Source organism: Nicotiana attenuata, unplaced genomic scaffold (assembly GCF_001879085.1).
Source record: "Nicotiana attenuata strain UT unplaced genomic scaffold, NIATTr2, whole genome shotgun sequence".
Lineage (NCBI taxonomy): Eukaryota > Viridiplantae > Streptophyta > Magnoliopsida > Solanales > Solanaceae > Nicotiana > Nicotiana attenuata.
The window spans coordinates 14,702-34,824 of NW_017673216.1; the positions used below are offsets into that span (position 1 = coordinate 14,702).

The following is a 20,123-nucleotide window of genomic DNA, read 5'->3' on the forward strand; positions in this document are numbered from 1 at the left end:
TAATATTTTCTGCTTTATCTGTCGAGTTAATTGAGCTCTTAGGACTTGGATTTGGTCATTTGCTCTCCCCTTCAGTGAGCATGTGATACCGACCATTTCATCTCATTAGCACTTGTGATTTATTTAAATGATGGTTTTTTTAGATTCATAACAAATTTGATTGATTAAAATTTTAGAACTGAATTGTTATTCTATTCACAACCATAGATGCAAGTTACCCACAACTAAATTTGAGCTACAGAAAGACTAGTTTCATTTTTCTTCAGCTTCATTCGTAGACCTCATCACGTTGGCGACATAGAACCCCGTATACGAACCAACAGAGAAACAATAGTCATTTTCATTATTTTCCTTGGGTTCTTTCAGGTTTGCAGCCAAACGACTAGAAATTGAGGTTGTTTCATCATCCGTCTCATCATCTAACAATTCACTTTCAGATTCACTGTAAGAACTACTTTTATCTGCTCGTGGTTTTTCTGCAAGATTTTTAGCTTCTGTTTGCTCACTGGCTTTAGGACTAATGTTCTTTTGCTGTTCTTTAGCTGGCAAATCTTTATCCTTTTACACTGCTTAAGTTATCAGTGTTGGTTGTTTAACGTGAAGAATGCCATTTTCAAACTTTGCACTGATTTTTCTTTTGTTAATTTTCTGCAACAGGAAAATCCTTCTGAAACCTTTGCCATTTGTTCTGCGAAGTCGACCTTTGTCCACTGATCTTCAGAATTCTTGTTCTGGTCAGTTGAACCCTCAGCTGGTCCTTCTTGAAACTGGTGTGCATATGAAATCAATACATAGCACAAGATAGAGAATAACCTTTCAAGGTTAGCAATGAAAATTATAAAGAAAATAACAATATTCGTCGTGAAGTGGATATATAACTTCTGAGAATAGTGAACGTTGAATTTGGAATGTGCCTTCTTTTGTTCTTCCCAGACTAATCTCATATAGTGGTAAAACTTTTTATGGGTCACTGTAATTTCTCATGTAAGCAGTACTTGCAACGTGCAGTAGACGGACTCATACTACATGTCTTGTAGAAAACTTAAAGAGTATTATGTATATATTTGTATTGAGAAGTGCACTACTGCTTTTAAGTCCTGGATTCGTTTATAAATCACTTTCCGTCCTATAAAAGCAAGTGTGCTTCATGCAACACTTCTGTGGAATACGCAAAAATTTTGAATTAGTGGGTTCTGCTCTCTATACTTGCACGTGCACCCGCTCACACATGTACACATATATGTAGTCCGAGTTAGATGCAATTGATTCTCTCCTATTCGTATCTAGTCTAAGGTTGTCACTGATTTGAGGAGGAAGAAACAGATAGTGAATGGCAGGAATATTGATTCTCTCCTATTCGTATCTAGTCTAAGTCTGTCACTGCTTCGATGATGGCACAAAATCTTCATATACTTGAGTTGGTACAGCAGTTGTAGCTCCCTTTAAATCCATTTTTTGTGTTTCTTTTCTTACTTTTGCTAGTATNGAAAGACTAGTTTCATTTTTCTTCAGCTTCATTCGTAGACCTCATCATGTTGGCGACATAGACCCCGTATACGAACCAACAGAGAAACAATAGTCATTTTCATTATTTTCCTTGGGTTCTTTCAGGTTTGCAGCCAAACGACTAGAAATTGAGGTTGTTTCATCATCCGTCTCATCATCTAACAATTCACTTTCAGATTCACTGTAAGAACTACTTTTATCTGCTCGTGGTTTTTCTGCAAGATTTTTAGCTTCTGTTTGCTCACTGGCTTTAGGACTAATGTTCTTTTGCTCTTCTTTAGCTGGCAAATCTTTATCCTTTTACACTGCTTAAGTTATCAGTGTTGGTTGTTTAACGTGAAGAATGCCATTTTCAAACTTTGCACTGATTTTTCTTTTGTTAATTTTCTGCAACAGGAAAATCCTTCTGAAACCTTTGCCATTTGTTCTGCGAAGTCGACCTTTGTCCACTGATCTTCAGAATTCTTGTTCTGGTCAGTTGAACCCTCAGCTGGTCCTTCTTGAAACTGGTGTGCATATGAAATCAATACATAGCACAAGATAGAGAATAACCTTTCAAGGTTAGCAATGAAAATTATAAAGAAAATAACAATATTCGTCGTGAAGTGGATATATAACTTCTTTTAAGTCCTGGATTCGTTTATAAATCACTTTCCGTCCTATAAAAGCAAGTGTGCTTCATGCAACACTTCTGTGGAATACGCAAAAATTTTGAATTAGTGGGTTCTGCTCTCTATACTTGCACGTGCACCCGCTCACACATGTACACATATATGTAGTCCGAGTTAGATGCAATTGATTCTCTCCTATTCGTATCTAGTCTAAGGTTGTCACTGATTTGAGGAGGAAGAAACAGATAGTGAATGGCAGGAATATTGATTCTCTCCTATTCGTATCTAGTCTAAGTCTGTCACTGCTTCGATGATGGCACAAAATCTTCATATACTTGAGTTGGTACAGCAGTTGTAGCTCCCTTTAAATCCATTTTTTGTGTTTCTTTTCTTACTTTTGCTAGTATGCAATCTTTCCCTTTATCCTTTGTTCTTTGTTCTTGTTGATGGAAAGGATGAAGCTGTAGTGTATATATACACACAGAAAGTCCTCAAAGAAAACTTTCTTGAGATGCTCTCTTTCTTTTCTCCAAAATATATGTTCCTTAATTAATTTCAATTCTTTGTTTATAAACCTTTTTTTTCAACTATAAGGTTTTCTTGCACAATAAGAAAAACCTGAGAAGAACTCCTAAATGAGAAACCTAAAGTGTAAAGAGAGTTTCTTATTGTTGGACTTCATATTTTAGCATGAGAGAAGTTGGAAATTTTTTCAATATGGCCTCTCATTTTTCCATTATTTTTCTAATTTGTTTACTCTTTTTTCTTTAATAAATCTACTTTACTCATTTTTCTTTATCATAAGGTGATTTATCATCTTAGAATTTCGGGGTTGTGGACGTGTTTTAGGGTCATTAGACATAAAATTTAGATACATCTTGGAGTTGCGATCACAACAATTAAGNCAACTAGGCGATGTGCGACTATAATAGTTGTACATTACAAGATTATAGTAAATTATGGTAGGAAAAACTCTTCGTTACCGAAGGCAGAAGGGTATTCGGCAACTGCAGCGAAGCTGGATACGATTCGCCCCTATGATTGCGGCATGGGCATTGTAATTGCAATAACCCATTGATATAAAAGGATCAAATTTTACGAATTCATATTTTTAACTCGATTTTTTAAATTTTGAGCTACAAGTTTAAGGTGATTTTTGCGTGAAATCATCCAATGAACTGAGATAAAGATTCTATAGCTATATCTCGATTAAATACATGATTATGATCTGTCAAAAAGATCTAGATACTATTAATAATAAATAATAATTGCCATATTGTACGTTAATAATCATTAATAGAAGAATGGCATATATAATATGGATGCTATTTGTAATTGCGGTGAAGATAAAAAATTCAATGTGATTTTTTCACATTTACTAAACCATTTTATTTTTAATACTTATGCTATGAATTATAAGGGCAGAAATTTGAGAAAAGGAGTTGACTTTTAAAAAATAATTTAGTGCAAGTATAAGTGTGAATTTAACTTTTTTGTTTGTTAAAAAAAAAAGGTAAAACTTCACAATTACATAAGCAACCAAATAATTTACCCGAGTAACCTATTCCAAATTATTTAACCGACTCTACCCATTGCATGTTCATTAAATAGGAAAATGACCAAATTTATCCCTAAAGTATACGAAATAGAGCAAATTTGTCTCAAAGTGGCTTATTGCTATTTGCTACCCCTTTCGTTACTCAAATGACCCGTCTTTACCCTTATTGCTAACAGAAATAAATAAATCGAATTTAAAACGTGTCATTATGAACCCCTCTTTTAACAACATACATTATTCTATATACTATAATAATATGTTATTGTGATAAACTATATACTCTTGAATTATATATGGTATATCAAAATGACATACAATATATCAACATGGTATAAACTATACTGTGAGTACGTGATTTTTGCCCTACACTAATTACTCCCATAAACTCAAAATAAAATAATTTCTTTTAGTATTTACAGTTTTGTGGATTTTTGTGGCATTTTATGCATTTTCGTCTGTGCATTTTAATTAATAAAAAAATACAAAAATACTTGGCATGTGAATTTAGGATTTAACTTTGCAGTTTAGGATTAATTAGAAAGTCAATTGTTTTATAAAATGAAAAAATCACAAAATATAGTGTAATTTGCACTTTTAATTTTAGTCTTGATTTTTGAGTAGTTTTTGTGTTAATTTATTTTTAATTAATTGTGATAATTGTCATTTTGGGTTTAATTAGTTTTTTTAGTTAATTGAGTTTTAGGAATTAATTTAGATTTATGTTTAGTTTTAAAATTAAAAGAAATTAAAAAGAAAATTGAAAAGGAAAAGAAAAGGAAAAGGAAATAAAATAAAGAGAAGAGGGAATTGGGCCAGTCTTGATTAAACTACTCAAAGCCCAAATAATTTCTCCCCTAAACCCGTCCAAACCCACAGCCCAAACCCTGTCACACTCGGTCCGCAGCGTTTAGTCACCAAATGACACAGTTCCGAGTTTCCCCAATAAATCCAATCTCGGCCTTCCGTTCCGTCTCATCCAACGGTTCAATCACTTCCCCCACATTGTTTATAACTGTCCTAATACCCTAGAGACAACATAAGACCCCATCAGTTCACTTCGTCTCTTGCCTCATCTCAAATGAACCCTAGCCCGCCGCCCCTATTCTCCTCCGCCCTGAGGTGGCGGCGCCATCGCCAAACCCTACCAAATATACACCATAGAACCCCCATGGCTCCCTCTCCCCTAATCTACAGCCGGTTTCCCTTGAATCCTCACAGAGCTTCTCGAATCTTAAATCCAATTCGAAACCCTAAAACCCCAAATCGCCTTACCCTCGATTCTGTGGCATGCACTGGCCCGGGCCTTTGATTTTCACGTTAGCTCGATTCAACGCAAAATCGATGTTGTTCACTTGTTCTTGACAAAGAACAATTCAAGAACAGTGAATAGCATCAGTTTCGTTAAATCAAGGATTCTAGTGTTGGCTTCGAGTGTTGCTTGGTGAGTTTTCTTTCTTTTTCTGTCCGTTGTTATTTGTTTCATCTCTTGTTCTTCTTCTCTTCTTCTACGTTTGTTTGAATGGTCTGTCCTCCGTTAAAATTGTTGAAGAATTTTGGACCTGATCTTTCCCTTTAGATTAATTTGGGATTCATTTATTTCCGTTCATTTTTCAATTCTTTTGTTTTTTCAAAATTCTACAAGTTGTGCTCTGATTTTGTGTATCCGTTTTGTTTAATTTAGGCTTTAAGTTTCTGATTTTCCCTCCCTTTATTCTCATAGTTTAATTAGGTTTATTTCTATCTAATAATTTAGTTAGTTTCACGCTCTTTATGTTTGGTAATTATTCATCTTGTTAGGTTTAGTCTTGAAATCATTTGATTGGCTTTTCCTTTTTTCTCCTGCCTTCTTCAGAATACGAACTTTAGTTTGGGCTTTGGTTCGTGTCTGACCCATTTGCAAAGGGCAGCCCATTCGTTTTGGTTTAAACCATTGGGTCAATTTGGCCCATGATCCATATGTGTCTAGTTTTAGGGGGTAAAAACAGAGGGTCTGGGGGTTAATTTAGGAAATATAGGTAGGGGAATCTTTCCGTAACTGAAAAGGAAGCTTCTAGGAAGCTGGGGTAGGGGAATTCTCTGAACTTCTGATTTTTAACTAAGGTTAGCTAAGCAAAAATGAAAATTCAAAAAGGGGTAAAGTGTAAAAAATGAAAACCTAAGGTTGCCCTACTTGCCTTGCCTATAAAGGCATGTTTTCTTGCCTTGAAATGTGGCTTTTTGATATTCTGAAAGTCAGAAGAAGAGGGCTAGAAAATTTTGCATTTCCTATGGGGCTGGACTGTTTGGGCCTGCAGGTTGGGCCCATTTTCGTTCCCCTCTGTTTATTTCTATGCAAAATTTCTTGTTTAGTTAACATGAACCTCAGAATTAAAGAGGACTGGACGTTAGAATTAAGTCAACTTCGTGTGTGTCCTTTTAATAGAAACAGTCCATGGCCCATTTGGTTTCAAAGACAAGGAATTTTGAAGCGATTAGAGAGGTCTGCCATATTTAGCAAATGTAGTTTTGGCCCTCACGAATTAGTGTAGAAATGCTTTAAATAAAATAAGTTGAGGTGCGCCGCGCCAAATAAAATCAAATTGCGTGGCCCTCCTTAATCATTTCTTTAAAATACTTAGAACTCGAGGTGCGCCATTTAGCGAATTTCCATGGCCCTCACAAAGTTAACAATGTGTTAGTTGCTTTTAGGCACGTTATTTAATAATTTTATCTTCTTAAATTCGGGTGCACATTTATGTGACCCAGATCCAAATCTCAACGATGTTGAAATATGTCAAAAGCCACGGGTGCATTTATGTGACGTGAGACGTGTTTTGATAACGTTGCAATTTTCTCTAAAAAATGAATAAAAGCGGTTTAAAACTAAAATTTGCACATAGGTTCATAATTGTTTAAAATCAGATAATTTAAGCCGAATATGACAGTTGAGCGACCGTGCTAGAACCAAGAAACTCGGGAGTGGCTAACACCTTCTCTCGGGTTAACAGAATTCCTTACCCGGATTTCTGGTGCGCAGACTGTTAAACAGGTCAATCATTTCCTCGATTCGGGATTTAAACCGGTGACTTGGGACACCATAAATCTCCCAAGTGGCGACTCTGAATTTTTAATGAATAATCCCGTTTCGATTGTTACTTCAAGTTGGAAATAACTCCCTTTATTATACCCTTTTCGGGGTGTAGTGAAAAAAGGAGGTGTGACATATACAATTCGTCTTGTTCGTTAGTTCAACTCAATTTTGACCTAAAAATCCAAAAATCTCAACCAAATTAACTCAAAATTTAGCCACAGCCTCCAATTAGCATTTTTAGCACACCTCAATTAGAATCGGATTACGAAAACTATAAACTCGACAACTTAGTTTATCTGTTTCAACCATCAAGGTCCTTAACGGTACCTAATATTTTTTTTCAAGACAACTTCGAAAATCAACATTAACATCACAATCTACAAATGGGATTTTTACCTTCCTATACCATATATGAAACCTTATTACCCTCAATGTTTAAGGTTTGTGTTAATTATATTTCAGCATACCAAATTACCATTTATATACCATAATTCAAATTAGGGGTATAATTAATGCTTCATTTATATTAGGCGTTAATTTAGGAGTGTATATTCTCACATTCACCTTTACCCGCCTCTCTCTCCTCCCGCCCCCCCACACCCCCTACGTTTTACCTTCACTATCTCACGTTTACCATCAGTTGTTCTCTACAGACCCAAGATTCTACAATTTTTTCTCCATTTAATTTCACAAAATCCTAATTTGAAGTTCCATCTGATTCAAGTTGAAGTAATTTTTCTCCCAAATCATGAAAAACATCAACACTCCCAAAAAAAAACCTTCAAAATCTACATTAGCTGATATCCTATCTTTTGATTTGGGTGTTTTAACACCAAAATCACCACCAAAAAAAGCAAAATCTACACATGCAAGTGAACCTACTACTAACATTTCATCTCCTAGACAAATGCGTGTGGAGATGCGAACCAAGCTATTGCACGATGTTGATGCTGGTGGAGGTGCTAAACCAGTCGCGGAGCAACTAAAACAAAAGGGGAAAGAGTTGTGTGAAGATGATGATTTTGTTGAAGATTCCCCTAAAATTCCATCTGTTAAAAAACCCAAGGTCTCTCCTGCTTTATCAAAACCAAAAAAGAAGAAACCCTCCAAAAAAGTATCAAAATTGGTTGAGAAAAAGATTTTGCTGAAGGTAAACATTAATTATTTTCCTTTCCAGTTTTTAGTGTGATTTTGGTTGTAAAAATTTGTGGTTCAAGTGTTTTTGGTAAATTGTAGAATTGTCTTAATTTTGTAGATTAGTTGTCTCAATATTGTAGATTAGTTGTAATTGTGATTTTTAGACAGTTCATAATTGTAGTTATTTTGCAGTTGTTTTGTAGTCATTTGGGTAAATTGTAGGTAAGTGTGGGTTAAAGTATATTTTTCACTTTTTGTATGCTGCTACATTTACCTTCATACTAACTACAATTAATCTACATTTTGTGAGTTACTTGAACTAACTTTTATATTTTTGTAGTTATAGAGCTGTGGTTACCTTTTTATTCCTTCATGTTTGGAGATAATTTTTACATGTGTATATGTCCTGTAGTGTTTGTAGTTATAGGTGTGGGTAGGCTGTTCCTTTTTAAGTTATATTTTGTAGTTATTGTGTAGTTATATGTAGATTACTGCTTCTTTTTTATGCAGTCTACTAATGTTAAATAATTTATTATTTTCTGCAGAATGGCCATTACTTTGCACCACATAATGTGGATTATGGGATGCTTAGATTCCACACTTTGTGTGATCCTAGCATTCCAAGCCAAATAAAAGCGTTACTCTCTCCAAATGCTTTAAATCTTTTCAAAAACAATTGCTTTGGTTACTTTTTTTCTCTCCCTTCCATTTGCATGCAAAACCAAGCAATTCATCTACTCATGAAGTATGAATTGGCTAAGTCTAATGAATCCTTTTTTTCAGTCCTCTTGAAGGGTGAAAAATTGAATTTTGGATTGAGAGACTTTGGTTTGATTATTGGTCTAAATTGTGTGAATAAGTTTTCGGACTATGGTTACGCTTCTACTTATGTTAGCCATTTAATGAATACCTATTTTCCGAACAAACAAAGGGTTGAGAAGTGGCATTTGAAAAATATAGTAACAAATAAAGCTTGGGAAAACGATGAGGATGCAGTGAAGTTGTGCATTCTTTATCTGTTGGAATTTTTTTTTGTCCTTCTGATATAGACCATGTGTCTTTCATAGACTAGTTTAGATTCTATCTGGTAGAGTCTGGTAATTTTGAGTCATACCCATGGGGTATTAAGTCCTTCAATCAGGTTATGGAATCTGTCCGACATCGTCTAAATCCCCGTGTACATTCTTACCTCATACGGGGATGCTCATTAGCCTTGCAAGTGTGGCTTTATGAGTGTTGCTCGACCGTCAGCACGGAGCTTGCTATGAGGTGTTCTGACTCAATACCTCGCATTTTAAGATGGTCAGCTAAAAAGGGCCAGATTTGGTTAACTGCATTTGAAGAGAAGATGATCAAGCCTGAGTGGGTTAAGGTATATTTTTCAGTTTTGTATTTTGCTACATTTACCTTCATAATAACTACAATTAATCTACATTTAGTGAGTTACTGGAACTAACTGTTTTTTCCATCATTCAGTTCACAAGCATGACTGAATCTGGAGAAGAGATTGGAGTGCTTACTCTGCCAGACAAGATTCAGTATGAAGATGAACATGGTGCTCAATCATCACAGGTTCCAATTGCTGGTTCTCCAACATTTGAACCCAAACATACAGATTGTCAAGAGGACACTGAATCTGTGACTAGCAAGCTCAGGAAGTTGGAAAAGGGGATTGAGCAGGTAATATAAATAACTACAATATATTGACATTTTTGCTACAATTTATCTTCATTCCATTACAATTATTGTATGTTATACATTGTAGTTAAATTGTAGTATAATTCTATATTGAGCCCTTTTGGTATTGCACACATCTTAGTTAAATTGTACTAGAACTGTAGCACTTTGAATTAAATTACCAACTAACTATATTTTTAATCTTAGGTTGATAGAAAGTTAGATAATTTTAGGAAGGCTGTATTTCAAGAACTCTCAAGCCTTGGAGAGTTCATACATGATTCTGTGAAGAGTGTTATGAAGGTGATAAACAGGAGGTACGATGTGGACGAGTCAAAGGTAAGAATTGACATATATTTATGTACTAAAACTAATTATGACATATGAAACAAGTATACTCAAACATACACAAAATATTTAGTTTGCTGGTAGTTCAACCAAAAATAATGACCAACAACTAGGAGAGAACAACCAGCAATTTCAGTTCAATATTGGTGATCAAGTGCATGCAAGCACAAGCAATACAGGTATCTACAGAATNTACAAAGAAGCAAGAAGATGGGTCAATCAGTGAAAGTGAGGTTACACGCAGGCTATTAAGGAGGAAGGGTGCTCCTGCTAAAAATGAGAGGACTAGAGTACAGAGAAAGAAGAAATAGAGTCTTGTGTTCCTAGTTTAGTTGATGTCATTTTGTAGTTGAAGTTGAATACACCGTAGGACATATGTCATTTTGGTTGTTCACAGCACTTTATCTTCATTACATTAAACGCGAGTACTCTGATTTGCTAAAATACAATTCGCCTTTAATCTTCAAGTAATTTTGTTGAAATACCTTCAAGTTCTAGGTAATTTCTTTTTATAACTGTCATTTGTAATTAAGGTACACAGCCAAAAGATGAAATAAATACAGGAATAATATAAATAAATTATCCACAATTTATCTACAAATCATATACAAATTTTTAACAAAACTACAATTTAAGTACATTTAAACTACATTTAAATGCGTTTTAACTACAAATTAATGTCAGGACTACAATTAGACTACATTTAAAGTACATTTTAACTACAATCCGGAAATACTTTACATTGAATAAATTCTTTACTAATATCAGTTGTTTGGTATATAGTAAATATTAAAGTTTAACTAAGCTATAAAAAATGACAAATTAAGATGCCTGACAGAATACATAAAATCATATTAAACGCAAATAAAGAAATTGTATTATACTTCATAATCATCTTCAAAAACTTGAACGATTACACAAAAAACTCGGATAATTTGAACTCACTAACATTTATTTTGAATAACTATTCTAAATACATGATATTCATTTCTTTTTGGGCGCATTCTTGCAAGTTCTTTTGTTATGCCCTTCACCTCCACAATTTCCACATGACACCTTGTACTACTTTGACTTTATTTCATCAAATGTTTTATATCTTTCCTTGTGAGGTCTCCCTGGCTGCCTTTTATCTCCCGCCGGTGGCTTTACTACCTCATCCAAAATATGTTGTGGCACATCCCATTTGCTTTCATCAGGAAGAGGATTTACTGGCATTTCATAGGTAAGCAGAAGGCTCTTCCTTGTGTAATACGGAGAGCAATAGTTTTTGTATGTTTCCTTCCTGTGCCTTAATGCTGCCAAAGCATGCGCACATGGAAGTTCATCAAGTTGGAATTGTCCGTAGCTACATTTCTTGTTTTGTAGACACACAATGTACCGCTTCACACCATCTAACACAGTATGTATATTATCTGTTGAAGCCCTCACCTACAATTGAAGAACAAACAGAAATAATAATATATCAATCATTAAAAATGATTATCCACAACTTACCTACAAATCAGCTATAAATACATTACAACTTATCTACAATCTACAATTACTCACAAATTGACTACAGTTTATCTACATTCTGGAAACAATGCATATTAAGCAATTTATTTTTTTTCCCAACCAAACAAACAGATCTTACCCTTAGTTTCTGAGATAATGTATTGTTGTCATCCAATTCTTTATTGAATTTGTACCCAGGGTATGTGAAAGTACCCTTTGCCTTCAATAACTTCTCTTTCGTCCAACGTTCAAGAAGCGTCCTCATATACTCTAATAGATCATATATTGGCAGCTCTCTTGCCTCTTTTGTTACAGCATTCAACGACTCGGCAATGTTTGATGTCATAGTAAGAGTTCTATTCACTGTTGCATGTACTCTTGACCATCTATGATAGCCAATATCATATAGGTAAGATTTCACATGCGGGTCTACCTCTTCAATCTTCAACATCCTTTCATTAAATTCATCCAGAGTGTATGACCGTGCTGTAGCAAAGTACAATTCATGTAATTGTAGATGTCCCTTCTTGAATTTGGACCTTATATTTGTCCAAATATGCCACATGCAAGAGTAGTGTGGCATGCCCGGATAGACAATTGATGTTGCCTTCAGTATACTCTCATTCCTATCTGAAACAACACACATTGAAGGTCTTTCACCATATGCCTCCTTGAATTGCTCAAAGAACCACTTCCAAGACGCGTCGTTTTCAGAATCAACCGCAGCATATGCCAAGGGCAATATAGTACCTACATTTTTAATTCATAAAATATTAATTGGCAGCCCTGAAAAGGTATATAAAAATATAATTAAATAACAACTACAATATATATTCATAATATAGACAATTTATCTACATTTTTTTCTGTTAACTACAAAATAACTACGATTTAACTACATTTTGCAGACTGCCTACAAAATAACTACAAAATTATTATATTTTTTACCTGCTGCATCCATGGTGCTTGCTGTAAGCATAATCCCCCTGTAGGCTGACTTTAAGAATGTCCCATCAACAACTACTACTGGCCTACAATGTTGCCAACCACTTATTGATGTACAAAGAGCAACAAATGCGTATAAGAAGCAATCATCTGCTGCCTTCTTCAATTTAACAACAGAACCAGGATAATTCTCCTCAAGAATATAAAAATATTTGGGTAATTTGCTGTAGGAGTCAGACGGATTCCCTCTCAAAAACTGTAAAGCCTTTTCCTTGGCTCTCCATGCTTGCATGTAGCTTAGGTTCAGTCCATGTTCGGATAACATGTCAGTTTGTATGTCCTTTAGTTTGTAAATAGTCTTAGGATCACAATACTTTGGAACAACCATGCTACCAACTACAGCTGCAGTACGTTTGCGCTGTACGAATGTTTTGTCCATTAAGGAGCATGTGTGTTGTCGGCTGAAACTCCTTATCTTGAACATTGCCGAATCATTAATTGACGTTGCCTTGAAGTGCCATTTACAGTTTTTAGCAACGCATATAAGCCAGTAGCTACAAAAAAAAATACAATATTTAATACAGGCTATAGATGAAGAAGGAACAAAAAGGACTGTTTTAACACAAATTCGTCAAAAATACTATTAACTACAGTTTAACTACAATTTAACTACAATGTATAAAAACCACATATCTTCACTAAGACACTGCTTTTATTGATCTATTCTCCACAAATAAATTCATACCTTCTATGACTTGATCTTTTTACTCTGAACTGGAACTTGTGCATCACAGAAAAATTCTTCATTGCAGCAGCTACAGTTTGCTTGTCCTGATAAATTTGTCCTTCTTCAATATATGTTTGCGTAGATTCAGTTATTATTTGATTTTGATATTCCTCTATAGCTGGTGAGGATGGAATTTCAAGTAACATTAGTGATCCAGACGAACCTGCAGCAACATAGATATAAATGTAGTAACTATGCAGATAATTTTGAAAACGACATTGCTTTATGAGATTCAGTACATTGTTTTTTGTAGTTAATTTGTAGATAAATGTTGTAATATTGTAGATAACACAATAACTCTCTGCAATGTCGAATTAAACATACCTGCACTTGTGCTATTGTTGGTGATTGCCAATTCTATATTAAAATCTCTTACGCTTATACATAAAGGATACGAACCAAGTTCTTATTCTCCTTTTTGGTCTCCATATACACACGAACCCCCATATCATTCCTAATCTCCATTGGAGGACAATTGTCGTTAACAATGTATTTGATTTCTACAATTTTATCCGATGTATCAATCGATAGTTGTTCTGCAATTGTAGAAATCAGAATTCCGTAGCTTGCATTCTCATCTACCACAATGGCATCAACTTCAAAATCTCTAAATCTGCCATAGTTATCCCAATTTCCATTCAATTTTAGCATTATTGGGATTTTTGACATGATTTAGTGTAGTTGAGAGAAAAGAGATAAAGAACAGATATAGGTTCGACAATTTGAGTACTGAGGCCGATGAAGAACAATTTTGAATTCTACAATTTGTATTGCGTTGTAGAAGTTTGTAAAAGCAAATTGAGTACTGGAGCTCCTGAAGCTTGCGTTGTTTTAGAATTGTAGTGAATGAGAGAATTACGCAGCAATGAGATCTCTTTACGTTTCAAAATTCGAATTTAATGTGGAAAGAATCAAACGCAGATTTCGTGCCTTCTTTTTAGCGCGTTTTAAATGGGAGAATCTGCTTAATTATGGATTGATATATAAATTGTAGTAAAAGTGTGGACTGGGCAGGTAATTAATAAATTATGAACATNTACTTTGGACAGAATTGGAATCTCTGTGTATCATAATTGTAGTTACTTTGTAGTTAAATTGTAGAGCAAGTTATTTTGACTTATAATATTAACTGTAGTTTGAATTTGGATATTATTGAGACCTTATGTTAGTTGCTGTGTTGCATTTGTTGCTCTGTATAGTAGCTAAAGTGTAGCAATCTGTTAGATTATTTGATTGCTGCAATTGTAGTTTAAGTTGTAGCTGTTATGTAGATAATTGTGGTTATCTGTAGCTTATAGTAGATTTTATTTTATTTTTGCAGCACATTGATGTTATTATGTATTATCTGAGAAAAAGAGGCAAATATGGCCCCAACAACAACACTAGGTTCACAACAACCGATTGCTTGTTCAAGACTAAGATTGAACGGATCTATGACAAGTTCATAAGTTCTCCGCCAGAACTTAAGTATTCGGTTGTTAAATCAAATGATGATGTTGCAGAATATATTCTTGGGTATAGACTTCTTGCTAATGTTGCCTGGGATGTAGTTGACTATGTCATCATGCCTGTGAACATTGTAGAGAATTTCCATTGGTTGTTGCTCGTTTTCGACATAGCGGACAGGCAACTTTATGTTTATGATTCCATGGTGTCTTCACACCATCATAAGTCTGTTGAATCAACTGTTGATAAGTTCTCAATCATTATCCCTCTGTATTTGTCTTGCACTGGTTTCTATGGGAAACACAAAGACATTGACTTCAAGACCACAAAGGCATACATTGAGAAACCAGTTACAGACCCTCTCACCATACAGTGGATGGTTACGGAGATTCCACAGCAAAAGGAAGGATCACTGTAAAAAAATTATTCTCTCTTTCTATATGTTTAATTATTTTTTTTATAATCAATTGTTACATAATTAAAAAAATTTATTTTATGCAGCGATTGTGGTGTATTTGTGGCTGCTTTTGCGGAGTATTTAGCATTGGAGATTTGGCAATCCCAAAAGAAGACCTTTCTGATATCGACCAACACCGTAGACGCTATGGAGCTCTACTATGGGACTATGCTACAAAAAAGCAAGAAGATGGGTCAATCAGTGAAAGTGAGGTTACAGGCTAGCAAGGAGGAAGGGTGCTCCTGCTAAAAATGAGAGGACTAGAGTACAGAAAAAGAAGAAATAGAGTCTTGTGTTCTTAGTTTAGTTAATGTCATTTTGTAGTTGAAGTGGAATACACTGTAGGAAATATGCCATTTTGGTTGTTTACAGCACTTTATCTTCATTATATTAAACTTGAGTACTCTGATTTGCTAGAATACAATTTGCCTACAATTAATCTTCACATAATTTTTATGAAATACCTTCAAGTTCTAGGTAATTTCTGTATATAACTGTCAGTTGAAATTAAGTTACACAACAAACAGATGAAATAAATACTCAAATCATATAAATAAATTATCCAGAATTTATCTATAAATCATCTACAAATTATTACCAAGACTACAATTTAACTACATTAAAACTACATTTTAACTACAATCTGGAAACACTTTACATTACAGTTACTTTATTAATATCAGTTGTTTTGTATATAATAAATATTAAAGTTTAACTAAACTATAAAAAAGACAAATTTAGATGCCTGACAGAATACACAAAATCATATTAAACGCAAATACACAAATTGTAGTATACTTCATAATCATCTTCAAAAACTTAAACGATTACACACAAAAATCGTATAATTTGAACTCACTAACATTTATTTTGAATAACTATTCTAGCTACATGATATTCATTTCTTTTTGGGCGCATTCTTGCAAGTTCTTTTGTTATGCCCTTCACCCACAATTTCCACATGACACCTTGTACTTCTTTGACTTTATTTCATCAAATGTTTTATATCTCTCCTTGTGAGGTCTCCCTGGCTGCCTTTTATCTCCCGCCGGTGGCTTTACTACCTCATCCAAATTATGTTGTGGCACATCCCATTTGCTTTCATCAGGAAGAGGATTTACTGGCATTTCATAGGTACGCAGAAGGCTCTTCCTTGTGTAATACGGAGAGCAATAGTTTTCGTATGTTTCCTTCCTGTGCCTTAATGCTGCCAAAGCATGTGCACATGGAAGTTCATCAAGTTGGAATTGTCCACAGCTACATTTCTTGTTTTCTAGACACACAATGTACGGCTTCACACCATCTAACACAGTATGTATATGATCTGTTGAAGCCTTCACCTACAATTGAAGAACAAACAGAAAAAATATTATATCAATCGTTAAAAAAGATTATCTACAACTTACCTACAAATCAGCTACAAATACACTACAACTTATCTACAATCTACCATTACCCACAATTTGACTACAGTTTATCTACAATCTGGAAACACTGCATATTAAGCAATTTATTTTTTCTGCACCAAACAAACAGATCTTTCCCTTAGTCTCTGAGATAATGTGCTGTTGTCCTCCAATTCTTTGTTGAATTTGTACCCAAGGTATGTGAAAGTACCCTTTGCCTTCAATAACTTCTCTTTCGTCCAACGTTCAAGAAGTGTCCTCATATACTCTAATAGATCAAATATTGGCAGCTCTCTTGCCTCTTTTGTTACAGCATTCAACGACTCGGCAATGTTTGATGTCATAGTAAAATTCCTATTCACCGTTGCATGTACTCTTGACCATCTATGATAGCCAATATCATATAGGTAAGATTTCACACGCGGGTCTACCTCTTCAATCTTCAACATCCTTTCATTAAATTCATCCAGAGTGTATGCCCGTGCTGTAGCAAAGTACAATTCATGTAATTGTAGATGTCCCTTCTTGAATTTGGACCTTATATTTGTCCAAATATGCCACATGCAAGAGTAGTGTGGCATGCCCGGATAGACAATTGATGTTGCCTTCAGTATACTCTCATTCCTATTTGAAACAACACATATTGACGGTCTTTCACCTTATGCCTCCTTGAATTGCTCAAAGAACCACTTCGAAGACGCGTCGTTTTCAGAATCAACCACAGCATAGGCCAAGGACAATATAGTACCTACATTTTTAATTCATAAAATATTAATTGGAAGCTCTGAAAATATATATAAAAATATAATTAAATAACAACTACCATATATATTCAGAATATAGACAATTTATCTATATTTTTTTGTGTTAACTACAAAATAACTACAATTTAACTACATTCTACAAAATAACTACAAAACTTTTATATTTTTTACCGGCTGCATCCATGGTGCTTGCTGTCAGCATAATCCCCCTGTAGGCTGACTTTAAGAATGTCCCATCAACCACTACTACTGGCCTACAATGTTGCCAACCACTTATTGATTTACAAAGAGCAACAAATGCGTATAAGAAGCAATCATCTGCTGCCTTCTTCAATTTAACAACAAAACCAGGATAAGTCTCCTCAAGAATATAAAAATATTTGGGTAATTTGCTGTAGGAGTCAGCCGGATTCCCTCTCAAAAAATGTAAAGCCTTTTCCTTTGTTCTCCATGCTTGCATGTAGCTTAGGTTCAGTCCATGTTCGGATAACATGTCAGTTTGTATGTCCTTTGGTGTGTAAACAGTCTTAGGATCACAATACTTTGGAACGACCATGCTACCAACTACAGCTGCAGTACGTTTGCGCTGCATGAATGTTTCGTCCATTAAGGAGCATGTGTGTTGTCGGCTGAAACTCCTTATATTGAACATTGCGGAATCATTAATTGACGTTGCCTTGAAGTGCCATTTACAGTTTTCAGAAACGCATATAAGCCGGTAGCTACAAAAAAAATACAATATTTAATACAGGCTATAAATGTTGATGCAACAAAAAGGATTGTTTTAACACAAATCGTTATAAACTACAATTAACTACAATTTAAATACAATTTAACTACAATTTAAATACAATTTATAAAAACTACATATCTTCACTAAAACACTGCTTTTAATGATCTATTCTCCACAACTAACTCCATACCTTCTATGACTAGATCTTTTTACTCTGAACTGGAACTTTTGCATCACAGAAAAATTCTTCATTGCAGCAGCTACAGTTTGCTTGTCTTGATACACTTGTCCTTCTTCAATATATGTTTGCGTATATTCAGTTATTATTTCACTTTGATATTCCTCTATAGCTGGAGAGGATGGAATTTCAAGTAACTTTAGGGATCCAGACGAACCTGCAGCAACGTAGAGATAAATGTAGTAACTATGTAGATAATTTTGAAAACAACAATGCTTTATCCTCTTCAGTACATTGTTTTTTGTAGTTTAATTGTAGGTAAATGTAGTAATACTGTAGATAACACACTAACACCATAACTCTCTGCAATGTCGAATTATACAAACCTGCACTTGTGCTATCGTTGGTGATTGCCAATTCCATATTGAAATCTCTTACACTTATACATAAAGGATACGAACCTAAGTTTTTATTCTCCCTTTTGGTCTCCATATACACACGAACCCCCATATCATTCCTAATCTCCATTGGAGGATAATTGTCGTTCACAATATATTTGATTTCTATAATTTTTTCTGATGTATCAATCGATAGTTGTTCTGCAATTGTAGAAATCAGAATTTCGTAGCTTGCATTATCATCTACCACAATGGCATCAACTTCAGAATCTCTAAATCTGCCATAGTTATCCCAATTCCCATTCAATTTTAGCATTATTGGGATTTTTGACATGATTTCGTGTAGTTGAGAGAAAAAAGATGAAGAACAGATATAGGTTCGACAATTTGAGTACTGAGGACGATGAAGAACAATTTTGAATTCTACAATTTGTATTGCGTTGTTGAAGCTTCCGAAGCTCTGTGTTGTCTTTGAATTGTAGTGAAAGAGAGAATTACGCAGCAATCAAATCTCTTTCCATTTCAAATTACGAATTTAATGTGGAAAGAATCAAACGCAGATTTTGTGCCTTTTTTCGCGCGTTTTAAATGGCAGAATCTGCCTAATTATGGATTGGTATATAAATTGTAGTTAAAGTATGGACTGGGCGGGTAATTAACAAATTATGCACATTTTTGGTAATAAGGTTTCATATATGTTATAGTTAGGAAAAAATCCCTCTACAAATCAAAGAACAACCCCGAAGAAATAAAAAAAACACTTCAAAACACAAACAAAAAATTCAGATCTGAAATTTTAAACTCGTACGCTTGGAATTTCAATTCTTTTTCTTCGGATCTGAAATTTTAAGGTCAAATTTTCTTCCTTCTATGCACTTTTCAAAAAAAAAAAAGATATAGGAGGGTGAGATCTGGTGAAGAGATTAGGAGATATAAGAGATTTGGAGAATGAAAGATTATCACATGGTCAAAGAGGATTGAAGGAGAAGTAGACGAGTAATATTTTAAGCTCAAATAGGTATTTTGTATTATTTCCTGTAAAAAAAATGAACAATTATTTTATCGCTTTTTAACTTAAAAATATAAATTAAAATTTGTGGGAACGGTACTGTCACTTGAAAATTTGATTTGAATATGTTAAAACTTAAAACTGTGAGGGGGTCATAGGTGAATTATCCAAATATAATTTTAATGTGAAGACTATGGTAAATATGAAGCATTACTCTTCTGTTATTTCCCTTTTTCGACAAATGCTGAAATCGGGTATCCCAATTGATGGTTTCATCTTGAGTATCGCGATCAACAATTATTGCTTAATGCATCGTTCTGACTGCGGATTTTCGGTGTTAGCCATACTTGAAGAAGGGCATTCCATTTAATGTCGTCACCTTTAGCACCTTACTAAGGGGACTCTTTGCGTAAAATAAGGTAAAAGATGCGGTTAACTTGTTCAAAAAGTTGGTGAGAGAGAATATTTGTGAGCCTAATGAAGTCATGTATTTGACAGTCATGAATAGGCTCAGCAAAATGGGCCATACTCAAAAAACTTATGATTTGCTTAGGGTAATGGAATAAGGAAGCATTAAGCCGGATACACCTATCTACAAC

The 20,123-nt window shown here is 34.4% G+C and overlaps 1 protein-coding gene and 2 long non-coding RNA genes across 3 annotated transcripts; 2 read left to right on the plus strand and 1 right to left on the minus strand.

Moving 5' to 3' along the window:
- The first annotated feature begins 6 nt into the window (after window positions 1-6).
- LOC109215748 lies at window positions 7-1,451 on the plus strand. The gene is made up of 2 exons (XR_002066406.1): window positions 7-444; window positions 658-1,451. It is a non-coding gene; the product is annotated as an uncharacterized LOC109215748 (long non-coding RNA).
- Window positions 1,452-1,532: 81 nt separating this feature from the next.
- On the plus strand, window positions 1,533-2,635 carry LOC109215749. The gene is made up of 2 exons (XR_002066407.1): window positions 1,533-1,689; window positions 1,903-2,635. It is a non-coding gene; the product is annotated as an uncharacterized LOC109215749 (long non-coding RNA).
- Window positions 2,636-10,969: 8,334 nt separating this feature from the next.
- Window positions 10,970-13,598, minus strand: LOC109215743 (protein FAR1-RELATED SEQUENCE 5-like). Its single transcript, XM_019379859.1, has 5 exons — window positions 13,529-13,598; window positions 13,092-13,296; window positions 12,350-12,900; window positions 11,541-12,151; window positions 10,970-11,335 (listed from the first exon to the last, which is right to left on the minus strand). The coding sequence occupies exons 1-5, from the start codon at window positions 13,596-13,598 to the stop codon at window positions 10,970-10,972; spliced, it is 1,803 nt and encodes a 600-aa protein (XP_019235404.1).
- Window positions 13,599-20,123: the final 6,525 nt, after the last annotated feature.

Excerpts from the sequence above, each read along its gene's own strand:
- LOC109215743 (XM_019379859.1), bottom strand. The coding sequence starts at position 13,598 with ATGGAGATTAGGAATGATATGGGGGTTCGTGTGTATATGGAGACCAAA. Across the intron at positions 13,297-13,528 it reads GGAGAATAAGAACTTGGTTC|GTTCGTCTGGATCACTAATG; the intron begins GTATCCTTTATG and ends ATGTTGCTGCAG. Across the intron at positions 12,901-13,091 it reads AAAAGATCAAGTCATAGAAG|CTACTGGCTTATATGCGTTG; the intron begins GTATGAATTTAT and ends TTTTTTTTGTAG.